Genomic DNA, 23,436 nt, shown 5'->3' on the forward strand with positions numbered 1-23,436 from the left:
CTGAATAATCAAACTGTATTTCTATCCAAAAACCAAATTTCGCTAGAAACCTAATCCCTAATCACCAAATTTTAGGAATTTTGGTTTTTGGAAAATGCTTTATAGATTTTGTTACTTTTTTAAAACAGTTATAAAACTTGCAACCATAACAATGGAAATCAATAATAAGCTTTAACTCTGTAAATATGGTTGTTTCCTTGCCTTTCTCTCTCTCTCTCTCTCCCTCCAAATTAAGATGTGCCTATGTAATCTGTATTTGACATAAAAATTACAGAATTACGCCTCCAGACTTCATCGACCTTCTCATCTCTCCTCGTCTCCCCAAGAATTTATGATATACAAAGAAAACAGAAAGCAATCCTCTTCTGTCTTTTTGTTTACAGCTAAGTCGCTACTTCAACGCATGTGCCACCAACTATTTCTTTGCTATGTTGTTGTAGAGGCATAAAGGTTAGTGAACATATGGACAGCCAAGGTACTTTTGCAATCACATGTCAGTCCCATCTGGGCCGTCCATTCTAGTACCAAATATTATTAGGGTGGACGATTCTCCACCTGCAAGTGTCGTGCAAGGCACATGGCATGGAGCATGCTTTTATATAATAGAGCACACGTAACATAGTGCTTGGTGGGACCTACTCCCATTGGAATCATCCGACCGTCCATTGGGGGAGGGCCCCACAATCATGTCTTGGATGTATTGTGACGAGAGCTGAGAATTGGTCCAGAAGTCCATTTCACAGCAGACACTGATGAAGATTCCATGAGAGGGTTCACACTTCACCCTGGAGTGACTGAACTAAATCATGAAGTTGAAGCAAAGTTCCACATGTATATGCAAGAGAGAGAATGTCTTTTTTCTAATTAGAGAGAGGAGAAAGAAACCCTGTTTTTTTTTTTTTGAGGAATGAATTATTTCAACAATGTAGCCATGGAAAAGAATGAACCAATAGAATCCTACTTCCTACTGTGTGTGAGAGAGAGAGAGAGTACTTTCTACGGCGTGTGAGTGAGAGAGAGAGAGAGGATAAAAGCTCCAACAAGGATTAATACAGAAAGGACATCGAAAGATGAGGTAAGCCAACAAAGAAGAGCTACAGCATAGGTTTTATCTTAATATGGAGTCAATAAAGAGCATGTGAAGCACATGCCTTTCTCAGGGAAGGAAGACAAAAGAACAACAGATGCTCTGCAAGGAAAGGATGAAGTTGATGACTGTAACTTGAACTACCACTGCAAACTAACAACCAAAGCCACTGCCAAAACTTACCTCCACCTTCTTTTCGCACAAAAAACAACTAGAGTACCAATCAGGATTCACTAAAATCCAACCAACACATTCATTGTTACTATTCTCAAAAATCAAATCGGGAAGGCCTCTATTTAGAGCAACTGAGACAGTAAAAGAAATTCACCATTTTAGGGAAAAAGGAAAAACCCAGGAAAAAAGAAGAACTAGATATGAGTCGTGGGGCGCTTCTGAAGTTCGATCAGAATCGATAGCTAGGTTATATTTTTCCTGCAAAAACTCAACAAACAATGCACGCCATTTATTTTCGGAAAGCAAAACTATGTACATTGATAATGAGAGTGAATTCCGGAAAACAAAAAAAATGTTTTAAATTTTCAAAATGACAAGCTTCCATTTTCGTACTGGGGAACCAATGACGATCAAGACCACTATCGTTGCAGTCACTCCGGATTCCAAATACAGGCCCAACTAACAGAGTATAACAACAAAATAATAACCATCTAAAGCCAGCATGACCACTCAGTAGGATAAGAACTAGAAGGATGCAGATACTGACAATCATTTGTTTAAGTGAAGAGAGAAAGAAGCAATCCCCTAAAAGGAAAAGAAAACTTAATTATATTGATTCTCACTATCAATTTACAGAAGCATATAGAAAGAAGAAACAGAAATCTACTGATACTGTCGCTCATTTAAATTGAGAGAGATGAAACAAAGATGAGAGAAACAACAGTGTATTGATACTGGTTATCGATTTACAGAAGCATATAAATAAGAAAACTGGTAGCAACAGTACAAATACAGCCATGACCAAATGCTACAAGTGTGACAACAAAACCAAAGCAGATAATGCTCTGCAAACACAAAAAGGAACAACAAAAAAGACCCAACGACAATTAAGAGAACCCCCCCCCCCCCCCCCACTTCTCACATAATCCAAAGCCCAACACTTATGGCTTGTTTTTCTTCTTCAGCAAACTGCCAAACCTACGCAATAATGCCTTCTTTTTCTTCTGCTCCTGTTGCTTCCTTATCGGTGAGCTCCCCCCATTTTCTGTGCTTTCTGATTTTGTCCCTTCCATATGGTCCAATCCTTCACTCTCAACCTTCGATTCCAAATCATAGTCCACTGATTCAGATGCATCCTGACCCTCTGCAAATGATTCCTTTTCAACAACCTTGCAATTTTCCCATTCATTTACATTGAAATTTGCAGTCTCAAGTTCGCCTCCATGTCCATTTTCAACTGCTTTCTTGGGATCGATAAAACTGAAACCCATGGCTGGATCTTCTTTCGCTTCTTCTTGAGGGTCTTCTTTCGAGATATCTGCAGCGGGTTTTTCCACTACCCTCTCAAAATCTGTTTTTTCTTGCAACATATCATAATCCTTCTCACTAGTTGAGAGTCTGCCATTTTCTTCTGATTTTCTAGGGGATTTGACTTCTAGAAGCTTAGACAGTTCTTGGCATTTCTCTAGAGCCGCGACTTCTCTGATCTGGAGCTCTTCATTTTCTTGGGAAATACTCTGTAGCTCATTCTCTTTGTCTAGTAGGAACTCCTTTAGCCTCAAATTCTCGGATTTAGAACACTCCACAGTTTCTCTCACCAAAACCACCTCATTTTCAGTTTGCTTTAGCAGATTCAGAAGCCGGGTGTTATCTTCCTTGAAGGACATGGCTTCTTCCTCAGCTTCTCTTAGTGTCTTGGCAAGCCTTTCAACCTCTTCTTTTGCTATGGATATTTCCTCTTGTGTTTTGTTGATTATGCTCAAATTATTAATCTCTCTCTCCTCATGATCAGACCTCACCTTTTCTGCTTCTTGATTGGCTGTTTCCACCTCTTTCTTGAGATGTTCAATCTCTGTCTTAGCTTCATCCAGCATTTTCATATATTTCTCCTCGGTGGTTATAAGAACCACCTTCAAATCCTCTAATTCTGATTTTACCTCTACAAGCTGAGCTCGAGTTACAGTGAGTTTTTCTTTTGCTTCTCGATTCTCTGACCCAACTTCATGAAGGGCGGATGCTAAATCATCCATGGCCTTCTTATTCCTATCCCCTTCTTCTCTTGCTAACTTCAACTCATTTTCAAGGGTCTTCTTCTTCTCCAAGAGGCTTTCTATGCTCAAAGTGGCAGACCTTTCATTGTCTTGAGCCTGCAAAAGGCTTTCTTTCAAGCTTCCAAGTTCAGAATTTAGAGATTTGATGGCCTTCTCCATGGAAACAGCCTCAAGCTTTGCAGTTTCGAGATGCCTATCTGACTCCTCAAGATCCCCCCTGTGTTTTCCAAGAGAGATCTCCAAAGATTCGACATTTACCTTGAGAGAAGTAATCTCAGATTTTGCCTCCTGCAAAAGCCCATTACTCACCTCCAACTGTTTCACAATGGAGTCAAGAGTTTCAGAAGCTGTTTTCTCCGATTCCTTAACTCGTTGAACCACATGCTCCAAAGTCTCTACTTTGTTCTTCATTTCATCGACCACTTCTAGAGCTTCAAATTTGGAACTTTGAGCGTCATCAAGCTCAAGCCTCAGCTTTTCAACCAGAGCCTCTGTTTCCACATATCTACTCGCTGATTCCTTAGCTATAGCAAGCTGTTCCTTGAGTGATTTAATTTCCAAATTCAACTGGATCATTAATTCTTCAGCTTCTTTTGCCTTGAGCTCCCACTCTGAATCATTCAAGGCCTTCTCTTTATCAGCAGCCGCCCAAGAAGCTTGAGCTTCATCAAGAGCCCCTCTTACTCGACGCAATTCAGCTGATAAAATCTCCACCTTCTCAGCATTCATCTCTGCAATTTTCATTGCATCTTCAGCATGACTCAGGGCCGTGTTCTTGGCCTCTAAGACCATTGCAAGCTCCTGTTTTACCCTCTGAAGCTCTTGAGTAGCAGAGAGAAGAGAGGCCACGTCCAGTGCGTGTTGCTCTCTGATAGCCTCAAGCTCTTCCCGCCATTGCTGCTCCTTCTTTTGAGCTGCTTCAATGTTGGATTGCTCCATCTCATCAGCTCTGAATTTCTCTATCTCTGAACTCTCCTCTGCTCTTTTTTGGGCCACCAGTGCCTCACTGAGCCTCGAATGGGCCTCCTCTGCGCTTTTCTTAGCCTCCTTTAACTCATCGAGAGCTTTGGACTTCTCAAGCTCTACTGCTACTAATTGTTCTCTAACCTTTTTCAGATCTTCTTGAACCTGATTCAATTGCTGCTGCAACTCTGACCCTTTGGAAACCACTCGTTTCTACGAAGCAAACCAGCAAAGTTTAATGGAGATCTTAAAAGCTTCCTTTATTTCAACAAGGCATTCTCTATAACTTCAAATTTAAATCAAATGGGCATTCTTTTAAATAACCTTATTTGATAAAATATACAGATGAACTGAACAAATCCACATTTTTCTCAGTTTTTTGTATTGGACATGGAATTTAATATGGTTTCTATAGCATTCATCTTAAATGCAAAAAAGATATTACAGATTTTACTACTAGCTCGATTAAGATGCTTGATTCACTTATTGTTCTGGATATCATCTCGAAAGAATTGTCCGATACAATTTAGGATCTGAAATGGAAACAGGTGATATCTCAACATATTAAATGGAAAATGATTCATCAAAGGTGTGAAACACAAACACTAACAAAACACAAGCAAACAAGATAAAAATATGGCAAAGAAATTCAATTCCAGGCATGTGATAGGATATTGCATGACAAAAAGCATACAATTCTAATAAGCCAAAGAAGGAAAGGACGAGCACCATTAACACTTATTTATTAAGTGAAAGTGGAAAGTCATTCTGATAGAAGAATTGTGAGGCATATGGTTAAGATCACAAATGACGAACTCTAATTATTAGTATCTCTTGACTTGGGTATGATCAACATGTTCCTTATTTCTTTATTTCTTTCTTTTTTATGAAATTGAAATGAAAGGTATATGAGTGAGACACAACCCACTAATTGATTGATTCGTTTTAGATACTATATCATTGTCTCATCTACTATCAATAGAATATCTCGGGAGCTAATGATACTATCTTAGTATTTTCAGATGTTTCAATGCCTGCCAAGAAACAAAGAAGACCATGGTAGAAAGAGATTGTGCAAGGAAACTCTGAAGACAATTAGAGTAAAATGCAGAGAATTGAGAGTATATAATTGGCTCCCAAAGAGTGCAAGACACTGATATCAATATTGGCTCCCGAAGGCGATGCAAGAAATCCAAAGTAACCTGAAGATGATGGTGTAATAAACTACGACGACTATAGGCCTACACCATAATTCCCATAGAACTCGCAATTGTTGGGTTCTCCTTTTTATTTTTCTCCAAATGATGGTAATTATCAATGCTTGACATAAATGGTGATCAGCGCAAGCATTTCACCAAAAGATAGAAGTAAAATAAATGATGCTTCCGAATAGGATCTACAATGATCTAATCAAAGATTGAGGTATATGGTTTATATTTACAAACTAAATTAGGTCGATTCCTAATATTTTCAAGTCAAGAAAGGAAAATGTCTAAAACCTACCCAAAATAGAACAAATGTAGTAATCATTAATGTCATCTTTTGAAAATTCAGGGTGTTTGCTCTGGTTTTAAGAAAGATTCAGGAAATCATGGGGACAAAGAGCAGTAAAACAAAAATTTCTCGCAAATATACCCCCAAAAAATTCTAAACAGAATACTAAAAAAAATGGCAATTATCAGTTAGATATATGTTAAAGGCATAGCTTAACAAGACAACTTACCTAACTATCTTTAACAGTTCCCAAATAAATATCTGATCTGATTTATTTTTTTTTTTGGGTCCATTTTTCATAAAATTGTTTTGCTCAATATCTATGCCACAATTTCCATTAAAAAAAATCTCTAAGTAGTCACAGACAGATAATAAGCCATGGGGTACAAGCATTTCACCTCTGGTGTGGTGATCTTTGGGGTTCGGCGATCCAACGGCTTGGAATCAACTGATCTCGGTGACTTATCGACCGAATGCCTACCAGGGTGCAGAGAATCAGAGTCTGATCCCACTGATGATCCCCTTGAAAATCTGCTACTCCTCGGAGTAGCAGGACTGCTTTTGTGTGGAGTTTCAGAGAGCCCAGATCTGCGAATTCCATATCCAACAGTTAGAAAACTAACAAAAAAAAGTGAAAAAGAAGAGAAAAATAAGCAACCCAAATTGAAACACGAGAAACTCAAAGAGAAACAAAACAAACCCATCATAAAACAGAGACCCATCACTCTAATCACATCTGAGAATGCAATGGGGAGAGAGAGAGAGAGAGTTACTTGGATTTGGAAGAAAGCATGGTTGCAGGTATAAAACAGGAAATGGGTTGTGTTTTATATGTTATTTGGTTGCAGGAGAAGGTCCTAAGAGAGCCACATTCGAAGAAAAAATGGAGATTTTGGCTCTGCAACAAAACTTAGTTTAGAGAGAGAGAGAGAGAGAGAGAGAGAGAGAGAGAGGAGAGAGAGTAATTATTATAGTTGGTCTGCAATAGAGTCCCACAAGTAAGTAGCACCAGTCGAACTTTACTTTCGAGATAATGAGCGGTGAGAGATATTTACCAAAATAGCCCCGTCTTTAACCCAAGAAGAGCACTCGCAACGTGGGCAGGGACGGAAAAAGAGTCTCCATCTTTTGAACTTACGAAAATGCCCCTGTCCTAATTCTGATTAAAACTACAAAGGTAAAAGCAATCTTGCTTGAAAAAAGGAGCTCTCCTTCTATTTTCATAATACCTTGCATCCAAACAAGGTTTTAACAGCGGAAAAAGTTTATACGAGGGCGAGGCCTCCCAACAATCCTCAAAAATTCATCAAGAGGTTGATCCGGTGCCCAAAAATCCTCAAATCTATCATCTTTACATCAAGATGGATGGATATAAGAAAAAATTGATTTCAAATCTTAAAAATATTACATCTTGTAATGCATTTTCTATACAGTTGGTTTTTAAGTGTTTATTTATATGCTCGAACAACACTATTTTTTAAGTTTTAGATTTTATAATTCGAGATGAAAAATTTTCAAGCCATCACAAAGATTTTGGTATTAAAACAATATATTTCGATACTATTTGAAGGTGTGCCATAGTTTGATTGTTTAGGGCCTCAGCCTCATACAAACCACAATTATGAAAATGTTAAATAATCGTCTATTTTATCATTCCAAAATCAAATTAGTGCCCACCTCAAAATTTCACTAAAAGAGGTTGTTTTGATGCCCAAATATCCTCAAATTTATCACCTCGACATCAAGATTCATGGACATGAGAAAAAAATGGATTTCAAGTTTTTGAAATAGTGCATCCTGTAATGCATTTTTTGACCGTCTCAAGATTTTTAAGTTGCGTAGATCTGTTCGATCTACATTATTTTTTAAGTGTTAAATTTTATAATTAAATATGAAAATATATTTTAAAGCTATCAAAAGATTTTCAGTGTTGAAACCATGCTTGTCGATACTATTTGAAGGTGGGCTTTACTTTGATCGTTTAGTTCATCGGCTCTATACAAACCGCACAAAAAAAAACGGCTATTTTATACAACAAAAGTAAGGCATACACAAAACTTCATAAAAAAAGGGTTGTTTGAACATTGAAAAATCCTCAAGTTGATCATTATGACTTCAAAGTGTATGGATATGAAAGAAAAACTTTCAAATATTAAAAACAGTGCAGTAGTATCATCATCACTTGAGCTTTACCTAAACTATTTGGGGTCGGCTCTAAAAATGGTGCATTTTACAATATATTATCTGTGTTGTCTATATACAAATGTTCACTAGATATATCAAATCTACACCATTTATTCATTTTAAATTTCATAATTAATTGTAGAAATAGATTTTTAGGCAGGCTATCTTAGGGGTTTCTAGGACCATAAACCTTCCAATAGAGTTTTGAGGTGTATGTTTTGTTGGTTGTTTAAGATTACATCTTGTATAAACCACACCTTCTTATGTATGGAAAGCTTTAAAAGCGCATAGGTTTATGAAATAGTGTATCCTCAGTGGTCAAGATTGAAACTAAATTTAGAATGGCCTTGGGCTTTGGCGGTAGTATTGTTAAGCCTCATTATGAGGTCTCTAATTCCATTCTCACCAAAAAGATATGAACCCAAATCTCTATTAACCTACCTCTCTAACTTCATTCTCACCAAAAGGTAGGAGCCCAAATCCCCACTGACTTACATCTCTAACTCCATTATCACCAAAGGATAAGAGCCCAAATCCCGAATGACTTACCTCTCAATAACTTCATTCTCACCAAAAAGTAAGGGCTCAAATCCCCATTGACATGCCACTATTTCAAGAAAAGGGTTAGGGTCATAATGGGCGCATCCCCACACCTAGTTACTTTCCATTCCTATCAATAACACCACTCCATTAACACCTTAAAAAATCTAACTCCTAGCCTGTTTAAAAAAAACGGGTAGAGGCATTTCTTTTATCTGCATTAAAAAAATTTTCATCAAATTGTAGAATCTCGATAAAACCAATTTTTTCACAATTTTCCTATATATATATGCTAAGAAAATATGGATTAACACTAATTGACATTTTTGATACATGTTGGACTGTCTAGATCACCTCCTATCCTTCAATCTGGGCCTCTAGGCCGTCCGGCCTATTCTATTCCTTAAATCGGTCGGCTCACATAATCTTCATCCTTTTCTATATATATATATATATATATATATATATATATATAACTCACGGCCCTATATCATTTCTGCTTCCCTTTCAAGCTATATATTTTATGCCACTTTCTAAAAAATATTTAATTTTGAGTTCGCAGTGCATGGCACGTTGGAAGGAGGTGTAATGCACATCGAGGAAAAATGAACGGTAGAGATGTTACTCAGTCGATTTGGGATAAGATCTCTAACATGCATCTAACGAAGAGCACGTTTGTTGGCCTTTATGACATGCTCATCATATCATCGTGAGATCGTACTGAATCTCGTGAGTGTATTAAAGGGAGAGCTTATTTTCATTTTAACAGGAGGACTAAATTGGTCATTTTCTAAAGCATGAGGATGCATTTGGAAAAGATAGATAGGAGGACCAACTTTGTTATTCGGAAGATGAAAAGGGTAGTTATGGAAAAGAGAGGAATGTAGTGAATCTTGCTTTTTCCTAGAGAGGATGAGAATAAGGGTTCAAAAAGAGGTCAGACAGGGTCGGGGTAGCAGCGAGGAGATCTTTTTTGGGCGCTTTGTTTTCCAAATTTTGGTTTTTCAATATTTGCTTTCTCTATTTTTCTTTTTTTTTTTTTCCCTCTTTTATTCTATAATTTTATAAAAAAGGGTATCGTTTTTATAAGGTTGCAACTTTAAACAATCCAATTAAAGCGCACCTCCAAATTTTATCATAACATGTTGGTATAAAATATTTTTAAGATTATATAAAATCTATTTTTATATTTAATTATAAAATTATAAACTAGGTTAAAATCAAATAGATCTATAAACATATGAAAATTTTGAAAATGAACGATATAGATAATGTGTTGCATGATGCACTATTTTTGGGACTCCAAATCTTTTTTTTTTTTTTTTTTTTTCATATTTATACATCTTGATGTCGAGATGATCAATTAGAGAGTTTTTTAACATTAAAACAACAATGGATTTTTTATGTATATATTTAATTCTACATTTTAAAATTACAATATTATATAAACTTTTTCCTATAGATCAACAATTATATCATATTCTAAAGTCTCAAAAGGGAATGGTCTTATTGTATGCATTTCCATTTCGAAGAAGTCTCGTGTCCCTTGCATTGAAGCTCGTCCATTCTAAACGATGTAGGGGACATGAGTTCTTCTTGCTCAAGCAATTATTGCCGGTTATGCACTTTTTGGCTCCATTTGAAATTGGATACAGCACGTGAATTGCTACATATCTGATTCGGATTTGAACAGTGTAATTCAAATGGTGTGGGCGATTTCAGAGCTCCTCCCAATCCGGATCCCACTTGGGCATATCTGAGTCCCATTTTTAAATCACTACTCCATAATGATTAGTACGGTAAAATTTATCTTTCCAATTTGAGCTTTAAACTAGTAACTTGCTATTTAAGTCAATCTAGACCGTTAGTTAAACAATGCTTTGATGGAATTGGACCTCTTTATTTAATAATCATAGTTTTATTTGTTTAATGCAAGTTCTTGGAGTTACTACCTTTTCAAATGATGATAAACTTTGTACCAAAGATAAGATGCGTTGTTGGTGCTTCTTGATTGTCTCATCTCAATGAATAGTTGGGATGGCATCATGCCAAATTTTCAATAAATGCAAATATTTTTCCTGTATATAAGAATGTTTTCACCGTCAACCATCCGATGTTGTTGGGACAATGGAGAGCACGTTTAAGATTTTAAATTTTAATAAATAAAAATTATATTTTATTTGTTTCTAAATTTATTGGATCTTGATTTCCATTTTGGTAGTGGAATTACTTTGTAATAAATAGAAGAGACTTAATTTGGTTTGAGAACTTAATAGGACACAGTCCATGCCAACTAACTACCTTTGCCCAACCGACAAGCACCCTCTTGGAATAGTAGGATCTAGTTGCCCAATCATCTTGTTTCAAAGTGACAAATAATGCACCAAAACAATTATATTTAACTCTAAGATATAGAAATAAATTCGAGAGAATTTTCTTAGATTTTGATAGTATGAGGTTTTGTTAAATTTGAAAAAAATAAAAGAAAAAATTCTTCTTTTCTTACATTTATGGGGCCTTACTCTAATATTACCTCTAGGAAAAATGACGATCTGTATTTACCTTTCAAGAAATTCCCATATTTTAATACGATTGTTAAAATATAGGAATTTAAAAATCAACTTGCTTTAAATTTAGATGGGCAACACTGCACTCTCACATTTGTACTGGGTAAAGTTCTATTTAAAAATTCCATTTTCTCTTTTCTTTTCTTTTCTTTGTTTTTTTGGTTTTTGGTTTTTGTAATGGGTATTTTCTTCCAATTGCAAATTTTACCACAAGTAAATCCATTAGGTTTACCAAGTAAGATATGGAAAAATGAATTTCTTATTTCTCTTCCACTTGCAAGTTTACCACAAGTAAATCCATTAGGTTTACCAGATAAGATATGGGAAAATGAATAAAGAAATGGTTCTTTTCCTTGAACCATTTGGGTCATCTAGACAACAGTAACATGACCTCTAACGTGAGTATTAATTTTTCGAGAGTAATGATCCCATGTATGAGTCTATTGGCATGGAAGATGTAATGAGCAAGGCAGCCTGGCCTGACCGAAGTCAGGACCTTAGCGGTTCCGATCTAACTAGCTAGTTTTTTCTACACCGGTCTGGCTAGGCTGTTTCAATGAGTCCGGCTCATATTGGAAGATGATCTCTTCTTTTTTTTTCCCCTTTTTTTTTTTTTTGGTGCAATTGGCATACAGATGCGTTCGTAGCTGTAGAGATAAGGTGCACCTTCAAATTTTATCATGGAATATAATTTTGATGTAAAATGTTTTTAAGATTATCATAAAATCTATTTTTATATCTAATTATAAAATTTTAAATTTAAAAAATAGTTAAAATCAAGTAGATCTATAAACATATGAAAATCTTTAAAATGGACAGTGTAGATAATATGTTGTAAAATGCACTATTTTTTAGACTTAAATCTTTTTATTTTTCACAGTCATACATATCGATATCGAGATAATCAATCAAAAGGTTTTTCAACATTAAAACTACCTTTACTGATGAATTTTTGAGGGGCATTCGTAGTTCTACATTATAATGTAGCATCCTTATATAAACTTTTTCCTTGTTTTTTTTGTTTTTTTGTTTTTTTTTTTTGTTGATATGTTAACCTTTGGAATGGCATCTGTCCCACTAACCACCGATAGGCCAACCTCATTCCCTAGAAAGACAATATATACGCCACAATCGATTATCTAAACAATAGGGGCCATGGTTTTGTTGCAATCGCACGTTTTCCTATCTAACGGCCCAATCTTTCCAGTTCTAAATTAATTGCACTCATCTATATCACGATTGGGCATTATCCGGACCTGGACCCAAATTTATCGGACCTAAACCCACACCAGACCCAGACCTAGAACGGGACACGACCGGACCCAATCTAAAAATCAGAAAACATAAATATTTAAAGAAAAAAGTTATATAAGGTTGCAATTTTAAAATGTAGAATTAAAGATGTACCTCAAAAATGAATCCATTGGAAAATGTTGTTTTAATGTTAAAAAACCCTCTAATTGATCAGCTTGACATCGAGATGTATGAATTTGAAGAAAAAAAATATTCATCTTGCAACACATTATCTAGACTACCCATTTTCAAGATTCCAATATGTTTATAGATCTACTTGATTTTAACTATTTTTAGAGTTTAAAATTTTATAATTTATAGATCTCCTTGATTTTAACTATTTTTAAAATTTTATAATTAGATGTGAAAATAGATTTTGAGATTCCTAATTATTTTTTACACCAAAATTACATGTTATGATAAAATATGGAGGTGCGCCTTAATTGGATTGCTTAGATATTATAACTAAATATATATAGTAATATTTATTTAAAGGAAGAGACTACAAAACACTCATGAACGAAAATAAACAATAATTTTGCTTATAAGATCGACACCGTCTGATTTTTTCGAATGGCATGGATTAAATCCCATCACGAATCGTGATGGGATTTTTTCACACAAAATTGATGCAAAAAATATACGGGGACCGCCACAGCTCCCGTAGGTCCGTGACAGTTTTTAAGCAAAACCGTCATTGACATAGCATGTCTGTGACTGGGACGAAACACTTTAACAATTCGTCTATAGGTGTTTTTAATATTTTTTCTTATTTAAATATTTATTAAAATATTATATATATTAAATATGGACCAAGTTTCTATGCGGCCAAGCCTACATATGTAGAAATGCAGGCTTCTTAATAAATCTATTTTTGAGATGGATTTTAAGACTTAATTTTTAAGGACATGTACTATCTATCATGGAGATGATGAATATAAAAAAATAAATAAATTTGAAAAACTAGAGAAAATAATTCTAGTAAGAAAGCATCTGGACCGTTAGTTTCCATTGTTTTTAAATAGAACACCTACTTGCATCCATCTTTAAGGTGAATGCTTTACACTTTTTAGACCCCATCGTAGAAATACGGTACAGCCCGCATGAAATAAATTTCCATTAAATATTATTTAAATATTAGCATTCTTCAGATTGGGTCCAGGTCAGGTCTATTTGGACCCAGACGAATCTACCGGTCCAATTTTTGGACCTACACCGGACCCCAGGTCTGGGTCCATTGCCACCCCTACCTCGCTGTAGGTTAGGTGAGCTAACGCCTACCATCCGAGTAATAGGATGAGACCTACACCGGACCCCAGGTCTGGGTCCATTGCCACCCCTACCTCGCTGTAGGTTAGGTGAGCTAACGCCTACCATCCGAGTAATAGGATGAGAGAGAGAGAGAGAGAGACAGAGAAAGAGACAAGTCACATTCTTAGGAGCCCTCCACTCTCCGCATCCATCAAAATTTTAATCGGATGGATGGTGTTGCCCGTCTAGACTCACGAGGTCATTTGCCTTGAGAAAACCGTGTAAAAGAGTGCACAAATCGCACTCCCACAATGGCGCACTGTATACTTACTCCCTCGGCTAAAACTCATCTTGGGAGGATTTTCTTAACTTGAAAATTTGAGATCGACATTTTCATAAAACTTAGATCTGACCATCCAAAAGTTAAACAGCTTTCTTTCAACAATCGTAAGACATTGGCGTTCAGAGTGTCTTAGAGCTAATGAACCTTTTTTTTTTCTTTCTTTTCGTTCTTTCTTTATTTATTTTTATTTTTTTTTGTGAAGTTCGTCAGTTAGAAGGCTAAGTCGTATGGCAAAACTTGAGGTCCTAAAAGTTAGAAGTTTCCACCAAGTGAATGCACGACATATAATCTTTACGCTTCAAGGTTTAAAATGATTTTGCTGCCATTATTTTCCAATGGGTTCACGCAAGGGAAATGTTTCTATGTCACCCAACAACATATAATTAATATGTGACCTCACTTGTTTAACAGTTTGATTCAGAATGAATGGCTACGATTGTTCATACCACAATGTCACCCCAAACACTGTTTTATTTGTTTTCTACAAAATATTTTTGGATGAAATGTTGGGCATCTCATCATAAAATTAGGGTAAACCTGGAAAAAATGAAAAACAAATATTTTTTATAAAAATAAATGATCAAAATGCCTCTACAATTTTCATGAGTACTCTGGTAATTTTTATCACCAGAAATATTGTTTTATTATTTTTATCATGTGCACCCATGTCAGATCTATACATGCCTCAAATTTTGTTTCAAAATAATTTGTAGAATAAAAATTAAAAATAAAAAACTATGAGCCGTCTGATTAAAAACCAAAAGTTAAAAGCTAACTTGGGGCATTGTGACTCAAACCATCTTAACCATTTCCTCAGATGTGAAGGTGGGGTGACATAGAAAGCTTAAATCATTAATAATCAATGTAAAGCATATCGTTAATATGTCGTTTTGGTGTCCAAAACCGTTGCGATGACTAATATATATTTTTACCCTTATTATGTGATTTAAAACTCCAATAAGGTTACAGTTCAGAAAAACTATAAACACTTTGTAAGCATTCAAAGAAAAAAACTATGAACATTGAAATTTTGAAAATTGATGGTCTCGATGATGTGTTACAATATGCATAATTGTTAGGACTTGAAATCCCCTTTTTTATATCCATTTATCTCATAGAAAGCTTTTGATGTAACCCTACTCGCATATAAATTATGGGACCCACTTCTCAGTCGTTCGATTTGAATGGACGAATACGATTGATCATGTCACAATGTCACACCAAATACTATATGATTTTTAATTTTTTTCTCCAAAACATTTTTTAGTGAAATTTGGAGCATCCCATTTTATTGGGGCACCATCAGCAAAAAAATTTAAAAACAATTTTCATGAAAATAAATGATGAAAATGCCTCAAAACAAAGTTTCAAGAATATTCATGTACGCCCTTGTCATATGTATGCATCCCCAAATTTCACTGCAAAATGATTTATAGAATACATACTAAAAATAAAATGCTATGAGCTATCAAATCAATATTTGATGTTCAAAAGCCAATTTGTGACATTGTAACTCAGTCCACCTAAACATCTACTTAAATCTGACGGCTGAAAGCATAAGGGCACATATACGTGACATTGTAACTCAGCCCACCTAAACACCTACTTAAATCTGACGGCTGAAAGCATAAGGGCACATATACTCTACGTGGGTGGGGTCACATGGAATGATCAATTGTAGGATTTTCCAACATTACAACAAACTTTTTAACTAGATCTTTAAAATACACCTTGCTTCAACGTATAAGGTCGTCATCTTCTATTAGTTTTTTCCTTCTTTTTACCCTTATTACATCATCATCATCATTGGAACTTTTTCCCAACTATTAAAATCAACCACACAAATCATGTTCTGTCATCCTATCATATCAAGAACCATACTCTCAGTCAATACCGTAAGTTCATGATTCATAAAGAGTTGAGGCAAAATTTACACTGACTGCCTATGTAACACAACCCTCTTCTTTACTTTTATCTAGTCCTGAGACCCAGCAAGAGGCCAGCCAAGATAGATAGAGCATTTACCCTTATCACCTCCCCCTATTAAATCTAAGTAGTTGATCAATGAATGCTACTTTCATTTCAAAGGCTGGTTCCCAACATTAACATAAAGTCGTGCGAACAATTTTATACACATCTTCACTCATTTATGTGTTTTTTTTAAAAAAAAAAAAGAGGAGAAAGAAAAGGGTGAGAAATGAACGAAACAAAAAACTAAAACAGAAACAGAAACATCATAAATTCAGTGAAGGCTGTAACCATCTCAGACACCCAACACTCTCTCTGTCTTGTCCCTTTTTCTTTTTTGTTGTTTGGTGTTAAATGCACATGACCACTGACCTCGTGAAGGAAACAGAAGAAAAAGAGAGTGGTCCATGGTTTATGTGCCTTAACGCAAAAGAGAAGTAAAATTTGTGCATAAAGATCTGTGGGGACAATGCATCCTCTGATAAGTGGGGACAATGCAACCTCTGATAACTTGGGCTTGCAGATCAGAGAAATTAAGACTCATGCTCGGTTTGCTGACCTCGATAATTGAAAAGTAGGAAGTAGGGAGTGCTAGACCGACTTGAGACGTAGAAGAGGCCTAGGATTGTGAGAGATGCAATTCATTTCTAAAAATAAAGTATGAACCATTCACTAAAAATAATACTTAATAAACAAAAAAAGAGATAAGAACAAAACAAAAAAAGAAAAGAAAGGGCAATTGGAAACAGAAAAGAGAGGTTTTTTTTTTTTCTTTTTTTTTGAGGTGTGTGGTGGGTGGGCAGGCGCCTTAACCCATCCAAAATTGAGAAATGAAATCTGAATGAAATCCTAGAATGCATAATGAATAATTTGATGCAGAGTCTTCGTGCACAAATAGAACGAGATTTAAAAGCCGGATGCATCATTCAATACAAAAGATCTTTAAGATAAAGAATCGGCCTACAAAAAAAAGACAAACAACCATACAAATATTAACAACTAAACATTTTAAAAAAAAAAGATTAACAATTACACAAAGATTAATAATAAAAGGAAACACCGACAAATAGAAAAATCAATACAAGAAAACTAGAGAAGCAGATAACTTGGAAGCGAAGGCCTCAAGTCTTTTGTGTGAGAGAGAGGGAGAGAGGGATACGAACCTCACCATCTAATGAGAGCAGAGAATGCAACTAGAAAGTGCCACCTATACTGATTTTCTCTAATGAGACACAGAGGCATAAGCTCCTTTTAGAGAGAAACCCCCTGTGATGATGCACAATGAAGCAAAAGCCGACGCAAGCTACAAGTTATTAACATAGAATTAAATATATAAATGAGGGCATACACATAGATGGTTTAAATTAATGGCAGTGGGTATAATGCTCAGTAAAATACTATCAAATTGCAAGGAATTATACCATAAAAAATGAGCTTACAATTTGTTATAGCAGTTCATAGTTTCAGTACCCCTTCTGTCATCGCTTCTAAAGTTACGACAGTTAGAAAGTTTCAGTACACCTTCTTTCATAACTTTTGAAGTTAAGACAGTTGATAGTCTCAGTACCCCTTTTGGAGTTATGACAGTTGATAGTTTCAGTACCCCCTCTCAATAGAAGCTCCAATGACCAATTAGACCTTGAATTCAGCAGTTGCTGGCACTTTATTGAATCAAGCTGTAAGAAAGATTTCTCTAGGAGCTCCGAACTGATTAAAGAGCATTCACCTTTTCTTTCTATGGTTAAAAAAGGCATTCACCTAATTACCAAGATATAAATGGCAATGTACAAATAAACATCAGCAGATGGTATATCATACGCTGCTGCTCTATCCACCATGATTCACCCTGACATTTTAAGTGATTCCCAGTTCAAGTCGATGCTTATCACCCCCAAATATTAGGCTATCTTTTTGCCTATTTATTTTCCGAGTTTCATTATGCAATTCCACATCTTTTTACACCCATATAAAGAGAGAACAGTGTGATGTCAATCACAACTAAAAGTGCTGCTCATGGAACTTTATGTACTCCATTATTGCTTTGTAAAACTTCCTGAAGTTCAACTGAAATGAAATAAATAACAATTCAATGAAAGAGTCAACTTTGAGCAACAAATCCCTCCAAAACCTCCCTTGCTCAAACACCCTCCTACCTCTCCTTTCACATCATTCATGTGGCATAAAAACACATTTTCCAACTCCTCTTGGCCTCTCAATTATTGTAAACCATCCAGCACCTCGTACTTTCATTATCTCATATTCCAAGCAACCCTCTCGAGTGGCTCTCACATCTTCCTCTGAGGCGTTATTGCATTACAGGATTGTATATTGGTATGCGTCCTACTCTTCTCATAGCTAGGCAAAAAACCCTCTTACCAAACCTTCATCAACAGTCTCCAATAGCACTATCTACAAACAGAAAAGCACTTTGAAAGAACTATTGGGTACCATGCCATCGTGAAATCCCAATCGCTATGTTTCTCCATATTATATTAAAAGTGAAGTAAGTGTGCTCTATTGGATAGAAGTACTCGTAAACATAATAACGTGTATGTATCTCTATGCTAAACCCCTCATATAGGCACATTAAATAAGTCAATCAAGAAAAGGCAGTTTATAAAACAAAACTGATTCCAAATGCAAGTCATAGCTTTTATAAACAAGCAATCAATTTGAACCTGGGTTTGGATGAGGAACACAGAAATTCATTTTTCCTATCTCACAGAGTATCAAAAATTTTGCCTATAGAAGTTATGAAAACTTGGCTAACATCAGATTCATGTTCGTAAACAATACATCTGTGTAAGTAACCATCAATGAGAGTTAACATAATCATTAGCACTATCCTTGGAGCAAGAGCAGGACATCACATGTACAGTAGACCAATTTAAAGCAAGGAGTGTTTCTTAGTTGCTAGAGAGAAATGAAAAGCCCAAGTGTTTTGAGATGTAGACAAAGCGAGCTTGGCTCCTATACAAGTAGGACACGCAGGCTGGGCATAGAAATAAAAGGTAGAGGTATCGGAATTCTAATTATGTTAGGATTTAGGAATTCTGAAAGGGTTTTTGGTTCTCCTATAAAGATTGGGAGAGCAGAGTTTTAGAATTTTTTAGGTCCTCTGAAACATTAAGGAGTTGATGATAACACATTAAAGAAGATCTTGGGCTACATCTATGGAAAAGGGTTTGTTATGATTAGGGCAATAATTATGGCTTATGGGTTTTAGGATAGGATTTCCTTATTGAAACTTAGGCCAGTAAGGTATGATGATGGTTGCAAAAGAAATCTAGGGTTTAAACTAGGGTTAAGTCTATGGGGTTAGGATAATGATTAGGGTTAGCTATTGGTTAGGGTCAGCTATTGATCTAGTTTTTACAGTGAGGTGTGATAGAAGGTTTTGAATGGTTGACAAAGTGGGTTGTGCAGAATCTTAGACAGGGATCTGCTACACAAGAGGCGTAAAAAAGGAACCCAGCTAGTCAACCATTTCTCCAAAAAAAAACGAAAAGGAACCAAGCATGTATGGGGCGAACCTCCAGACCACAAGCTAGGATTTCGGGGAATTTCGCACCAAAAGAAGAAGAGGGGCTCAATCTTTTATTTGGAGACCATCTACCAACCCTAGGCAAGAGGTGTAGTATCAATCTTTCTACAAAATGAACTGAGGATTCTTTACTCTCGAAGTGGCCTCCCACAACAATTGAAACCCAGAATCTTATTACTCAAATTCATCTGCTCATAGGCCCACATGGGTATTTATAGATGTCCAAATCTTTTGTTTGACCTAACTTGGGACTCAAACTATCTCTACTTTCATACAATTCTTAGTATTCAAGATTCTTTCAAAATTAAGTAACTAGTTCCTTTATAGTTTAGGATTATCAGACTCTTATAAAACATGGCATGACTCTTTGTGGACTCATAAAAAATTTAGAAACTAACTGGCGAACAAACAACTCACTAATCAAGACTCCCAACTTTTTAACTCATGGAGCTTACAATCTCCTAAAAGATAGCCTAGGTTCCTACCTTATGGTTTCTAGGATTCAATAAACAAAAGAAAGAAGCCTCACACACTTGGGAAAATAAAATCTATCATTGATTTCTCCAACAGGCTTTGAACCATGGCTCAGATCTTCTGATTTAAAAGGAAAACCATAGAGATAAGGGTCATAGATCTCGTAGAGATATTTGATTAAGCTTTCAATCCCTCCAAACGGACAGCTGGGTGAACGTTTTGCTTTTGGAAAGCTGTCTGCATTATTTCGCAACACAGCTTCTTTACAAAAAAAATTCCGAAACTTGATAAACAATTAATTCAAGAAGATGTGAAGCAACTACCCAAAAAAAAAACCATGAAAAGCATTGTTGCAACATGATTGTTGGCCTTATTAGTAGGCTAGTGGAAAGGGACCGGAAAGATACATTGTTTATTCAATACCCCACCAGCTTGGCTAGCTGTTGAGTAATGGTGGTTAAGAAGATGAGAAGCATAAAAATTATATGACCAAATTTATGGTGCCTTGAGGCCCAAATTTTATTCTGTATGAAGAACATTGGATGTGGCCTATAGAAACACCACAAGCAGGATCACTTAGAACTACTGGTTGAGACATGGCAAAGACCAAGTGGCTGAATGTTGACTCTGTGTGGGATTTTTTCATCTGAAATTGGATCAGCAAACTTTACCCTTCGTTGAGGTCAATTTTCTTAGAATCGGGGCAGTAACAAAACCGGGGTTGTCCCAAAACTAGGGTAGCATTAGAATCAGGGTTGTATTTGCATCGGAGCTCATTTTTACAGTGAATTTGAGAGCATGAAATGGCTTCACTTTCATCGAAGCAGATGCCCCGGCTTGGTATAAGCACCAAGATTCAATCAAGTTCAGGAAAGCATACATCAGGACAAAGCCAGCTTGGTGAGACACCTTTCGAGATAATGAGTTGCACTTACACGTTCATAAACTCTTCTAACGTAAGATATTCATGTTGATTTGTCTTCAAATCCATTGAGAATTGAACAAAAATCAATTTGAAACAAATATCACTGAAATACATATAACAAAACTTGGTTTTCAGATAATTTTAATTGGCCAAGATATGGAGTCGAGGAGAGAAAGTCCATATAATGGTCATGTGACCACCTTGTGGTCCATAATGTAGAGTGAACCAAATTAACAAAACTGCCCAAAAAGAAATCCCAAATTCCTAAGTTGTTTTAAAACACAGTATCCAAATTTAACAATCCCCACCTGTTTCAAAACAATTTGAATTAAGTTGTATAGAATGCTTTTTAAGATAGCAAAAGGACAAACATTGAAATATGTCCATTACAAGTAAGCCTCCCACACACCAAACATTGTCTTTAGGGAAGCTATGGTTTTCCAAGGCTTGTCCAATTAAGGCCTGGCGCCAATTCCTGGTTTTCATGAGCAAACTAGAGAATGCCCAATTGCCACCGGAGGCGGCCTCAACTTCCACACTCATGTAAGCAAATTCACAAAGGGTACCCTTTAGCTCAACACCCTAGCCTAACTGTTAAATTATCTAAGTAAATGGAATTTATTAAGAGCGTAGTTCAACCTTGCAATTCATTGCAGTTTTGATAATTTTGGATTGTGTTTAAAAAGAAATTTAGAATTTAGGATTTATTTTGGTACTTTGGTTCACTATGCGGTATCAGGACCATAATATGGATCACATTGTGGGCAAGGAACCATGGTAATGACCGCACCATGGTCATGGAACCATTATATAAACCACATTGTTGAAGTGAGGAGCGCTTGGACTACACATGCGTCTTTTTCTCTTAGATGTGTATATATCCATAGCAACATGCATTATACGTGTTAGCCAGATGTCATTATGGAGGTGACCTGCTCTCCTCCATATCCATATTTAAACACTGCCATTTCTCTTGTTTTGGCTAACATTTCTCTTTGAATTTCCAATGGTTTTCTCTCGCCTTGACTTCGTATCTCGACTAATAAAACTCTCTGAAAATCAAGTTTCAATACATTGATCTCAGCGAGATTTGTTTCAAATCAATATTTATTCAATTCCCAACCAATTTGAAGGCAAATTTGTAAGAAAAGTTTATATTTGAATAGTTTTTGAGTATGCTACTTTGAATCGATAAACGTGTCTGATAAACTGGTTGTATCATAGGACTATGCTCACCCAAACCTGATTGCATATTGGTTATTGTACCAAGTTGGGGGCATTCAATACTCGAAGAAAGCAAAACCATCTCGTGCTCCCAAGTTCGTGGCAGAAGAAAGAAAAATTAGCTCTAGCAAATCTATAGCTCTGGTGCAATTACAGCCCTTGTCCTGGGACGACCCCGACTCTCGTACAACCCTAGTTCATGTACAACCCCAGATCTACAAAAATTGATTCCAACTAAGGAGAAACATCATCGAACCGCTTTTAAACAAAATGATAACCTACAAATTATCAATCATTTCAAAGTATTGAATTGAAATAGGAGATGGTGACAAGTATATTGCTTAAGGTTATAAGCCAGGATTTTGTCGTTTTATTTTATTTTATTTTTTGGTGGAAACTGTTTACTGTTATGAGCCAGGATTTTGTCATTGGAAAGATGTCACTAAAGAAATTCTACAGGCTTCAGAAGACTCAAGAAACCTGTGTTGTTGCGTTCTGTTGTAAACACAGTAAGGGGCATGATTGATTGGTGGTAGACTCTGGTGCTACCAAACATGTACCTAACAATAAGAACATGTATTGGACAAACAAAATGGTGGGGGATAGTATTGTGTCCTTCACACGAGCAGTTCCTCCTCAGTCTAAAGGAGTTGGTAAGGGGACAGTTGAACTAAACTTCACATTCGAAGATGCACTCACGCTTTCTAATGGGTATTACGTCCCCGAAGTTGTGATCTAATATATGTACAACCATGGGGTGGAAAATGATCATCTCACTTTTATAGATGATTTCTCGAGATACGCATACGTTTATTGAGTAAGAAACAAAGATGAAGTATTTGAGAAAATCAAGATTTGAAAAACTAAAGTTGAAAACCAATTGAATTTGAAAATTCAGAAGTGACAAGGTGATGAAATATTGTTCTACTAACTCCAGTAAGTTTTGCAAAAATTATTCACCAAGTAAAGACCTCATACACACCAGAACATAATAACTTGGCCAAAAGGAAAAATTGCACAATGTCATGCTCATCATTTCAAACCTCCTTAGTTATATGTGGGAAGAAACCTTATCGTCTACGTGCTTCATCTTAAAAAGAATAGCATATTTGAAATCTAATATTACATTTTATGAACTTCGTAAAGGAAACCATTTCTCGGATTCCTTTAAGGCTTGAGATTGAAATGCCTTTAGTCCCCAAGGGCTCATATTTCCTCATCTCAGTCCAATATGGGTAATGACCCAAAACTTACCCCCTCTCCATCCCATGAGCATGAAGACGTTAAAAACCTCTCACAGTCCAAGATGAATGACAACTATAACAGCTTTCTCTTGAGGGCTCATATTCCATTC

The 23,436-nt window shown here is 36.0% G+C and overlaps 1 protein-coding gene across 1 annotated transcript; it reads right to left on the reverse strand.

Annotated features, from left to right (window-relative positions):
- Positions 1-1,970: 1,970 nt before the first annotated feature.
- On the reverse strand, positions 1,971-6,743 carry LOC18429245 (WEB family protein At3g02930, chloroplastic). Its single transcript, XM_006838535.4, has 3 exons — positions 6,543-6,743; positions 6,168-6,357; positions 1,971-4,488 (listed from the first exon to the last, which is right to left on the reverse strand). The coding sequence occupies exons 1-3, from the start codon at positions 6,560-6,562 to the stop codon at positions 2,203-2,205; spliced, it is 2,496 nt and encodes an 831-aa protein (XP_006838598.1). The 5' UTR covers positions 6,563-6,743; the 3' UTR covers positions 1,971-2,202.
- Between the last annotated feature and the right edge of the window lie 16,693 nt (positions 6,744-23,436).

This window comes from Amborella trichopoda, chromosome 3 (genome assembly GCF_054954075.1).
Source record: "Amborella trichopoda isolate Santa Cruz 75 chromosome 3, AtrichopodaSantaCruz75HAP2 v2.0, whole genome shotgun sequence".
Classification (NCBI taxonomy): Eukaryota; Viridiplantae; Streptophyta; class Magnoliopsida; order Amborellales; family Amborellaceae; genus Amborella; species Amborella trichopoda.